General features: G+C 42.1%; 1 protein-coding gene across 1 annotated transcript in view; it reads right to left on the bottom strand.

Annotated features, from left to right (window-relative positions):
- Positions 1-396: 396 nt before the first annotated feature.
- The window catches only part of KIAA0319L (KIAA0319 like), a 53,278-nt gene continuing 41,878 nt past the window's right edge, over positions 397-11,796 (bottom strand). Inside the window, exons 13-21 of the mRNA XM_026680640.2 lie at positions 11,411-11,559; positions 10,825-10,979; positions 9,923-10,061; positions 8,359-8,518; positions 6,702-6,844; positions 4,867-4,989; positions 3,661-3,751; positions 3,389-3,480; positions 397-2,296 (exon numbers count right to left, since the gene is read on the bottom strand). Of these exons, the coding sequence (XP_026536425.2) occupies positions 2,109-2,296; positions 3,389-3,480; positions 3,661-3,751; positions 4,867-4,989; positions 6,702-6,844; positions 8,359-8,518; positions 9,923-10,061; positions 10,825-10,979; positions 11,411-11,559 (1,240 nt within the window). The 3' untranslated portion in view covers positions 397-2,108. The remainder of the gene's footprint in view (positions 2,297-3,388; positions 3,481-3,660; positions 3,752-4,866; positions 4,990-6,701; positions 6,845-8,358; positions 8,519-9,922; positions 10,062-10,824; positions 10,980-11,410; positions 11,560-11,796) is intronic.

Raw genomic sequence — 11,796 nt, 5'->3', positions numbered from 1 at the left:
GAAAAGAAACTACTCAAAACAGGCTTGTAGCATCACATATAGCTCCTTTGCCTCAAGAATAATGTAAGGCCCATGTGGGCCCTAGATATCAAAGACCTTGACCTTTGAAGAGGCATTTGTTCTGGACGGAGATTTTTATGTTCAGGCCCCTAAAAGTCCTCATTTCTCCAGTACTATCAAGGAATTTCTCTGTACTTGGTGAGGAAGCAAATCTTCCTCCTGAACACATCCCCATGGCAACTTGGACCCCATTCCAACCTTTGGTCTGCTCGAAGTAGAAAACCCAAGAAACTTCCTTTGCCTAGGACAAGGTTGTTCATTTTCAGGGAACCATCAAATACAAGAATTCCACCTCTACTGCTGGAAAGAAGGAAAAGAAGACAAGGAGAGCCATGATTCCCGTTCAAAGGGGTTAAGTGCCCCCACAGGCTGAGCAGCATATTTATTCTTCATCTTCCAAAAAATCAGTAGTGCAGCAATGTAAACAGGAAACTTGAAAAATGATTCTTCACCAGAGACAAGCCTGGCTAACCTCAGTGTCCTCAGGGCCACATTTCTATTTGTAACATTTTGGGGGGCCTACATAACATTATCAACTTTTTCTCTCTTACTTCCAAAGACTTTATTCTAAGAACAAAATGTAGTAAACCATCCATCTTTGGTCTACTAACCTCTACAGGACCACATAATTATTCGGGGGGATATCTGGCTCCTGGGCCACCAACTGGCCATCCTAAACCTAAATTTTTAAAAAATCTGAACTTCCACAATTTTAAAATCAGGGCCCCTCTCATCACAGTGTAAGCACTAAGAATGGTTTGCCCCTTGCAATTAATCAATGATAGCACTAAGAGGAGGGAATGGAAAGGAGAAGGGGGGAAGGAAGGGACAGTCAATTAGAGTTCTTTTTTTTTTTTCTTTAGAGGGAAAAAGGATGTTTGCCAAGTGTGAAACATGGAGCATGGAAATGAATAAAGCATGTAATAATAGGAGGGAAAAAGAAAAATGAGCGAGAGTAAATCAAATACCCCCTAGTGAAACTCAGAAGCATTTTCCATCATCTTAGAAGAAGAAAAGGGAGCTGGTTCACATTGCTTGGTAATTTGTGATTTCCACCAAATTCAGTGGAGATGCCTGTATTGGCTCTAAATTTAAAAAAAAGAGGGTGGGTTAATAGATCTGACATGGGATAACTAACATTTTCATTGGGAAGCACACAATGTGCATGGGATGAACAACAAATAAAGAAGTGGTGCAATAGGAGAGGAAGAGGTATTGATCTACTAGGCATCAATTTGTCTACATTTGTTTTTTTACCCTCTTCCTCCTCATTTTCCACTTGTGCAAAGGTGGGGTTTGGGTTTTTTTGCAAGATGACATGTCAGTGTTTTTCACAGGCAAAGGAGCCTGTTGTTCTACTACAGTGTGACTGACTACCAGTGAGAAAAACTTTCAGGGTTGATGCAGTGTGTGGAGGCAAAGAGCTAGAGCAACCAGTGATCTGGTGGCTCCATCTCAATTCTCACCACTGGCAAAAACTTAAAAAGGAAATTTATCATCCTAGTCAAAATGCAGTTTCTTCACCTGCCGTGGAGACAATGCTTGGTTTCTTCCATTTCTGGAAAATGAAACTCATAAATGGTGGTGAATCAGGAAAGTTTTCCGAGGAGTGAATTAGAAAAAAATATATATAGTTCAAGGCATCTCAGCTTTCAAGACAAGTTACAGAGTGTGTTCTCACAAACAATATGGGAGAGAATGTGAAGGTGGTCGACAACTCTGTAACAAACAGATGCTGGCATGAGTAGCCTCGGATCTGTACTGCAGCCCTATGCAAATAGATGCCTTTTCACAGGAGTGGCTGGGAAGTTCTGCATTGTTTTCAGAACCGCACCTGCCCTTCGTAGTCTTTGTTTCACAGCTTCTTTTGCCCAAATTAAATTTCTCTTTTGAGTCCAAATTCAAGTACTGGCAGTTTGACTCAACATTTTCTTAGAGATCATCGGACTCTCCAAACAGTGGTACTCCCGAGATTCCTCGTGCAACCGAGGAGGAAGAGAGTGGTCTTTTGTATCATTGGCCAACTCTTTGTGACTACAGGCCTGTCGCTATAGAATCTCTTCTCGCTGTTTTTTTGGCTTCAGTATCACCTGCCCATTTCTCAGAAAGCCATTCTGGCCATTGAGGAGCTTTCCCTTCTCCCGGTCAGGCCAAGTGAAGATGGCTTCGTCGCTGTCCAGTTCAGACTCCGAATGCATCAGGCTGGTGCTCTGGGCCTGGGATTTCTGCTTGCTGCCTTTAAAAACAAAGCAAAATAAAGAAACGAAAGGTTGCCTATGGAATCATCTTCATTCTGACATCAGCCCATCCGACCTGGTCAGGGCAGGGAAGGCATGTTGTGACATCCCATCAGTCAAACAATTCTTACTGGCTGGGTCCAGGAAGAGAGCCTCCTCTCCCGTTGCCCTGTCCTATGGAATAGTCCTCCCCTTCCCGGAGGTGAGGCAGGCCCCCACCCTCCTGGCCTTCTGGAAAGGAGCGAAGGCCTGGCTTTGTGGCCTTGTGTGGGGAGCCCGGAGGAGCATGCAGACATGGGCCCAGTTAGCACTCTGAAAACTCTCCCATCATCTTTCAATTAATTTTAAACAGTGTTTTAATCATCCTTGCCTCACTTCAAAGTTTAACTTTTATACGTGTATTGTTTTTATATTTTAATATTTTATTGTACATTGCCCAGAAGTGCTCTGTGAGGGAGAGGAGTGATTTTAAACTGTGATAAACAAACAAACAAACAAACCAACAAATGGGAGAGACTCCAAGCCCATTCTTTCTTTTATATCCCTCTCCCAGAATAAATGTTTCTTTACAAAGTCAAGAAAAGCATTCCACCTCCAGATCACAAGCTGTGATGTAGTAGAGGAAAGAGAGCAAAGGAATCACATGCTTGGTCCTCTATTTCACACACTAGCAGGAATGAGGAATTACATCACGTGGCTGGATCGGATTTCATAACCACTTTTACTGCAGTCGTTAAGCAAATCACACATTTACTGCAGTCATTAGGGAAGTCATTATGGCTCTCCCAACTGATCACACGATCACATGACTGCAGCATACTGCAACCATCATAAATGTGAGCCAGCTGCTAAGCACCTAAATGGCAAACATGTGACCTTGGGGGTGGAACGACAGTCCTAACTTTGAGGACTGGCCTTAAGTCGCTTTTTTAAGGCAGTTGTAGCTTCAATCTGTCGTGAAACAGTCATAAGTCAAAGACTACCTATAAAGATCTAAATTGAGATTCACGCCGATATTTGAAATCCCTTGAGAATAAAAAACAGGTTGCCTCAGTCTTCGTCCATGACTACGCTCTTCTCTCATGTCTCACCTGCTTTGGAATTTGGTTTCAACTCCAGGCTCTCTTGATCTGTGGCATCCAAGATCTTATACTTACTCTTCCTTTTGGGTTTTCCTTTTTTCCTTCAGGAGACAAAACAGACAAGATGGGACTCAGGGAAGGCAGAATCAGATTAACAGTTGCGGAACAGCAGCAACAGCACGTAGCCTTGTATACCGCTTTCCAGCCCTCTCTAAACGGTTTGCAGAGTTTGCCCCCAACAATTGGGGAACGCTGGCAAGGGGCCTGGGGAGCTTACTCACTTCTTGCAGCAGCAGACCACCACCCAGGAGAAGATCCCAAGGGAGACCAGAATCACAAAGGACGCAATCACGACGTAGAGCACGCTCCATTCTGGAAGGAGGACAGAAATGTTCTCAGGTTGCCTGACTTTTGAGACCTAACAGAAATGTCACATATCCTTCGGGCAGAACAAGAAGATGGGAATGCAGTAAGGGATTCCCAGTTAGCAGGAAAAAAATTGTGCTTCTGGATTACCAGGATTAGGATCCTGAATTACTGCCCTTGCTTGACCACTCTTCTCAATCCCCTGCTATACTTCTGACCCCGGCCTTATGTATCCACCTTTCAGGAATCACACAGGAGAGCCTGCATTTTACCTCTGTCCTCCGTAGCTAACAACAGATAATTTTAAACTCTGGTTTAAGTTCAGGAACTGTTTTAGGCATAGAGAGAAGCATGGATGTGCAAATTAAAAAGCAGCCCAACTCTCCTTACTTCACCCTTGGGAAAAAAATCCTTGGGAAGTAAATCTTTCAGGCAAGAATAGTAAACACGGGAATCTCGTGAAATTTGACAATCTTGTGAATTTTTTTTCTTGTTAAAAATTAAATGAGCTCCACTTGTCCAAAAATATCAGACCGAAAAAGTTGGGGAGTGTTTTTTTTATTGCCCTTCTGTGTTTGGGAGAAGCTTCAGCTGTCCCTTTGGATAAATATTGTAAATGAATTGGCTGAATTAAGGGAATATCAGCAGAGCCTCACACCCCAGACAAACTGACCAGGATATTTTAGCAGGGGGCTGGACTAGAAGACCTCCAAGGTCCCTTTCAGTTCCATTCTATTCTAAGGTAGTAGCTGCTGTGGCTACTCTCCCATCTCCTTTTGAAAGGGTTATCCCCACTGACTTACCAGGATGTGCCATTGACAGATGGTAGACTAGGCAAAGTGCAATTATTGTGATCTCCCCTGAACGTTCTTGTGGAACAAGAATGAATGGCCTCATCGGCCTTTCCTCTCCCAGATAGCACTTAAAACACGAGACACACAATCTTAGAGGTCAACATCAACGCTCTATGCCAACCATTAACCCTCCTCTCCCTATAACAGAGTGTACGATTTAAAATGTAAACAGAATCTAGACACACATAAATTGTAAGCAGCATCCAGACAGAGCTTCTAGCAACATTCACTGTCCAGCAGAGTCGTGAAACTGGAATGTCCACCTACCACAATTGCTTTCACCATCACCAATCTGCACTTTGATGAAGTTCTCCATCCAAAAAGGATCACAAATACAACGCTTGGTGAAAGAATCACAGTGGCCGTGATCCGAACAGTTTAGCTGGCAGGCTGAGGAAGAGGGAAATCTAGTTAATATGGAGGCAGACAATACCAGGAACAGGCACAGAATAGGAATTCTGTCTTTATGTATATTTCTTATGGTTGTTTGTCCATATAGCACAAATGTGTAAATAAAACACAAGTACTGCCTGCCTGTTTGCAGTCTGTAATGATTTAGATGAAGGATAATAAACTGAATCCAGCCTATATAAAAGAACTCATTCTGAAGGATCAAATTTCCAGTGACATGATGCATATGCTAATTGTGAATACGGTTATACTCTTAACAGAAAATGAAGAGATTTGCAGTTTCAGGCAAATCTGCATTTTTTTCTGGCTTTGCAAATGGAGGCAATTATTTTGATCAACTTTGATTGATGTACAACTCTATCACTTCCCTATATACTCATATATAGGATTTGATAGGCTTCCATTTAATATGGGTATCTGATGTTCAGAAACTTCAACTGGTCCAGAACTCAGCAACCATGTTGGTCTCAGCCATAACTAAAAGATCACATCATATCTATGCTAAAGAATTATGTTGGCTTCCAGATTATTTCCAGATAAATAGCCAGCATTGGTTATTATGAACTCTATGGTTTTAATCCAGACTACTCGAAAAGACCTTAAGATCTGCGACACCTTCTGCTGACTCCCTTGTTCAGAGTTCAACTGAGGAGTTTTACCTAGAGTTACAGTGGGCTCATCTTGTGGCAATTCTTGTAGCTGGATTTCTGGAACGTGATCCCTGTTGAGTTGTGGGAAATTGCTTTTTTTTTTCAGTTTTAAGGAAGTCCTAAAAATGTATCTTTCAAAGGAAATTTGGGGTAACTGATTTTAGTAGGTATCTTTAATATTTCTAGCTTTCACTAATAATTTATATAAGTATTTGATGTATAGAAGCAAGTTAGCTTCCTAGCCAGATGCATACATAAGGCCTGGAGTTTTAGATTCATTTATTTATTTTATTCATATATCAAATTTGGAGATGGAAGATCTCCCTCATAGAGCAACTCTTATGAGGTGCTTATTGAAATTAACCTTTCCGACTTTGCTTGTTGGAAGCTAACTGGGAAGGTTGCAAATGATGATCACATGACCCCAGGACACTGCAACTGTCAAGATACCTGCCAGTTGCCAAGTGCCCCAATTTTGATCACGTGGCTATGGGGATGTTAAGTGTGAAAAACAGTCATCAGTTACTTTTATCAGTGCCATTATAACTTCAAACAATCACTAAATGAATGGTTGTAAGTCAAGGACAACCTGTAATTTGTTTCACCAAAAGGCATCAGCTCATTTCAATGGGTGCATTTGTGAACTGAGGCTTGCTTTCTTGATTGTATGTTTGGATACCCCCCATCAAGAAACATAACTCTGGGAGGCTCACAACAGTCACATAAACTAAACATCATAAAAACAAAAAGCAATAAAACCAAACATCAAAAACCTGGCATGACAATGAATCTCCTTCAAGGCAGCCAATAGCACCATCTTCGAAAGCTCTAACCCCACCCGACCCAGTACTTGGAGGAAGAACCTTGATGGACCCCTGGAAGGTCAGGGAGTTGGAGCCAGTTGGATCTCTAGAGGAATGGCATGCACAGGGCAGAGGCTGCCATGGAAAAGGGCACACTGCCAAGCTCCTGCTGGGAAGCAACATGATTTCTGGGTGTGATAAAATTAAAGTGAATCTCCTAAAATATCCTCTGACTTACTGACTGTATTGATCTCCAGGGCACGGAAGATAAGGAAATCTGATTGTTGCTTCCGCAATTCACTCCTGAGGGTCCATGCAACATCGCGTCCTTTGAAGATCTGGTGAGGAGGCTGATTCTGCACGTAGAACACCAACTTCGTGCTGTCGAAGGGAAGAAAATTGGGAACGGAAAAAAGATAAAAAGAAAATGGTTGACCAGAACTGCAATTCAAGAAAGGCAAAAAGGAGCCGTGGAAGTATGCTCCTATGCTCGCTTCGGCAGCATATATACCAAAATTGCAATGATACAGAAGTATTTCCATAATGCACAATCTTCAACAACTTGCCCAATGCTTATTGCACAATGACTATGTGGTCCCTGTGTTTTAAGATAATCCTCTTTCCTCTGAAACCTAATGAAGAGCAAATATATTGTATAGATGTATAGATCTTATAAAACATACGTTATGCATGTGCAAAAGCCCACCTGCCATTTTGTGCAAGTAAGAACTATCAAAAAAAATACTCAAACTGCAGACATGTGAACATTTCCCATGTCTACCGAGGGCTGCTGGACCCTTATTTATCAAGCACGGATAAGTGAGGCTGCAGATAATGAGGGTAACCCTGTACATATGAAAGGGAGGTGAGGCTTTTTGTTAGCTAACTGCTCTTTCCTCTGCCACCCTATTGCTCAACAGAATCATGCAGCTGATGCTGGACTGCAGCCCCTTTCTAATGCCTTAGACCAGGGTGTCCAACCTTGGCAACTTTAAGACTTGTGGACTTCAACTCCCAGAATTCCTCAGCCAGCAAAGCTGGCTGAGGAATTCTGGGAGTTGAAGTCCACAAGTCTTAAAGTTGCCAAGGTTGGACACCCCTGCCTTAGACAGACCATCCACATTGCTTTTGCTTCTTCTGTTTTAAACCACGAACCAAACAGATTATAGGCTTAAATATTTGATGTTCCTATATTTTAAGGTTATTAAAAATCTGCTTGAAGGAAGCAAAGGTAATTTAAGAAAAAGACTTTAGGAGTGGATTCATCAAAACTATATCATTTTTTTCGGGGGTGGGGTGGGGGCTGTTGCCATGTTTATTACATAAAACAAAATTGGCTGTGTTTAAGACACACACTTACAAACCAGGCTGTGTGGAAATGAAGCAACATCCTAAACTACAAACTTTCAAAGTACGTTTTGGTTGGTAGCATTTTTGAGCCCAATAGGCCTGTAGCCCTCTACTCTGTACTCTGGGAGTACTCTGTACTCTCACAGTGTGAATGGCTGGGGCAGGGGCGTTTAGTGCAGATATAAGTGCGCATACACAATTGTGCCCCACAATACAGTGTACCTGGGCCATCTCTGTTCCAAAAAATCCATAACGCCTTAAAAATAGATCACTTGGAGCATGTCAAAAGAAAGTGTTGCTTTGTATCACTTTATTATGATGAAAAGGAACCGCTGCCGGTGCCTGTTAGGATAGTCAAACATTCGTTATCTCAGAACGAGTCCCTTGCAGGGACCTTCCTAACCTAAGTGATGTCTGCATTCATCTCCAACTTCTTATCACGAGAGCTCAAAGGAGCAAGTATGGGAACAGGCTCTCATTTACTTCCCAAGACAAACCACCATGGAAAGAAAGCTGGGTTGAAAGCGGGACTCTGCTTTTCTTACCTCTTCTCAGTGTAAGCCTGGATCTTCTGAACTGTGATGTCTGAATCCAGGACCCCAAGCAAAACCCCGATCTGACGGATGAACATGCCCTTCTGCCGCTCCGTCAGGTGGCTGACGTTCACATCTAGGATCATTTCCACAAGGTTGTTCTTCCTAGGATCTGGAAGAATGCTGGCGTAAGTGCTAGAATGCACCATATAAATTGGGTGAGTTTGGAATGTAACCTTGCTCCATCACAGGGGTGAGGGTGGACCTCATTCAAAACAGGCCAAGGAAAAACAAAATAGGTCTGCTGTAGTCATCTTTGCGTTAACTCAGTTTATTCTTTGGAAAATCTCGAGGGAAGAACAGGAAGGGTGGCTCCTGAGAGATGGCTGCTGCATTCCAGCTGGGGCCAACTTGAGAACAACAACTTTGTGTTGTTTAGAACAGGAGGCAACGTTTTGATTTAGGGTGGGGGGTGGAGAAACTTAAACACTGCAGGAGGGATACTGGTGAGTGGCTGTCACGTACATGTGTGTGTGTGTGTGCGTGTGTGTGTGTGTGTGTGTGTGTGGTAGTTTCCACTTTTTCCTGGATTTGGCAGAGACTTTTTTGTTGGGGTTCCTTTGTTGGAGTAACTACATGTGAGTTGGGCTGCAATATAAATCCATTAAATTAATAAATACTTTTGTGTGTTTCTCCAACTTAAAAGATAGGAACCACCCAACTTTTCAGCAGTACAACCGAGTATTGCAGTTGGAGAAAGATTTGTGGATTGCATAAAATGATGGAGGAAAGGGGGTGCATGTCATTTGTCCATTGTGTGCCAAGAAACATGATCTGAGTAATGTAAACTTACAAAGTACTAACCCTACCATGTCACATACAGGTAATTCTCATTTAGTGATCACAATTGGGACTAACAACTATATTCTTAAGTGAAGCTGTCACGAAACTACAACTGTGCTTATGATGTTACTTCAGCTTTCCTTTGCTTTAATAGCACCTAGCAATAGCACTTAGACTTATATACCATTTCACAGTGCTTTACAACCGTCTCTAAATGGTTTACAGAGTCAGCATAGTGCTCCCAACCATCTGGGTCCTTTAAAGGCTGCAGGGGTCATAAATTTATGAGGTATGGTCATAAAGTTCCTTTTTCATCACTGTCCTAACTACAAATGGTTGCTAAATGAGGCAGTCCGTAAACAAGGACTATTAGAAGTGAAATCCAATGTTAGGGTCTTAGATTTTAAAATGAATCAAGCATGGTAGCTGAGACCAGAGTTGTGATTTCATCATATCCATGAAGGTCCATTTCTGCAATTGGAAGAGATGAATTTATCCCTTCTAATGACTACTAACACTGTAGATTACGTGGCTGGAATAGTATTCTGAAGTATACTTCTGACTGCCAACCTTGCTCCTTCATTAGTTATTTATATTTGTGTTACTTGTTACTAGCACATAATAAGAGCATAACTGCAGTGTCTACATTGCTTTCCCCTTTCCACGTCTAAGCTTCACGTGGACTCAATCCTTTTCTGAAAGAAGACGGGATGAAGGAAATGGACGCGCTCACCCGCTTTTACTTCCACAGTGGCTCGGTCCACATCATTCTCCCCTTTGGCATCGACCACTTTCAGATGGAAGGTATACGTCCCCTCCACCAGGTTGGAGAGAAACAGAATGGGATGATGATCCGAATTATTTAGCACCTCCTGTATTTCACACAAACGCCCGAAAGAAAACATAGCAGAAATTCAAGATCCAGCAAAGGTCTTGAGGATCCTTCAAACAGCTCCAGAATTCAAATTCTTAGAAGCATTGCACACAAACACAGACACACAGTATAGCAAAAGGGATTCTTTCCTTCATGTGGAGGAGAAATTGGAAGCAACCAAGGTATTCTTATGTGTTTTTGATCAACAACATAACCGGTAAAGTACCAGAAATGCAGAAGAGGCCTCTTTCTGAATGCTTTTTTTAAAAAAACCTGGGATTTTAAAGGAAGCACATGAAGTCATTCTGAATAAATACAATTGCAGGCAAAGTGAGCAAACATCAAGGGCCAATTAACAATGAAATAGATTTAAAAATTAAGAACAGAGCAAGGGTATTTCAAAGATAGAGCAACCATTACATAGAGATAATGCTGTGTAGCTTCAGGATATGCTGTTTCCTTTCTGGTTATCTTCTATTAGAGAGCTCCAAAGGCCCCCTGGGGTTAATTAGGTTTATACAGATTTTACAGACTTCTCCTCTACAATATTTATGGGAGCTGTTTCCAACCCATTTAGAGGGCAACTGACTGAGGAAAATTGCTCTAAAGGAAAACAAAATTCAATATACTGGATTGTCCCTAGCTCATGAGCTGCTGTTATCGTTCATGCAGTTGTGCAAAATGTTGCTAAGCGTTCATGAGTCTCACATACAGGCATAAGCACTGCAGAAAACGTGGTAGCAAATCGCTCATTTACCCACCCCTGCTGCAGGGCTGCTCTCATCCCGAGTCCACAGGAAGGTGACAATTCCTTTGTCATCCGCAGATTGGGACCCATCAAGCTCTGCCGTGTTTGTAGGGAGAGTGATGGTGACGGTGCTCCCCACAATTTTTGCCACAGGAGGCTGATTTATCTCTGGGCAAAAAAGGAAGACGGAAAGATCAGAAGGCGAATGAGTCCAAAGGGTAATGGTAGGGGAAGACACTCCAGGAGAGGGATATTGGGAACATTCATTCTAGCATTTGAGACCCTCATTAGCCACAGCACCCAACTGAATTAACCATATGCTAGCCAGAATATGGTCGATCATTTCCCTCAAACTTATCAAATTAATTACTAAGGAAGGTGAGATAATCCAGAAATATACTTTTAAAAAACTCCCATTAGTTCTCGTAGGAGAAAGTAATTACAGAATACAGTAACGGCCAGGGTGTTGGTTTAGTTCAGTGTTTTTCAAACTCAACAATTTTAAGATGTGTAAACTTAATTCTCAGAATTCCTCAGCCAGCATGGTCCATCTGATTTGATGGCCATTAAAATATTATGACTTTCTACATGCTACTCACCTTCTTTCACAATGACAGTAACTGAACTTTGTCCTTGTAAGTTCCGTTCGTCTTTGACTGTTAGTGTGAATTTATACACTCCTACTTTAAGCCCAGAGACTGTGGCTATGCTGCTGTTGGCGTTTTCCAGTTTCACACCATCTGGGCCCCTGGCACAGAAGAAATAAGTTGAACTTGACAGAACTGCTTGCACAGGAAAGAGAGACGGTTAATCGTTTGGACACCTGAGGAAGACCTAGTCTTCAGGTGATGCAAGGAGAATTATTTGGTGGGCTCAGGAAGAAAAAAAAGGCATTGAATAGTGTTTCCTCTCTCTCCCTCTATGGTGGTCTTGGTCATAATTATTTTTCCTTGTCCTATATAAGTGAATGGAATAAAGTCAAAAT

Source organism: Notechis scutatus, chromosome 8 (assembly GCF_049901735.1).
Source record: "Notechis scutatus isolate UNSWTSFEM ecotype Mainland chromosome 8, rNotScu1.2, whole genome shotgun sequence".
Classification (NCBI taxonomy): Eukaryota; Metazoa; Chordata; class Lepidosauria; order Squamata; family Elapidae; genus Notechis; species Notechis scutatus.
This window is presented reverse-complemented; position numbering and strand designations above follow the sequence as displayed.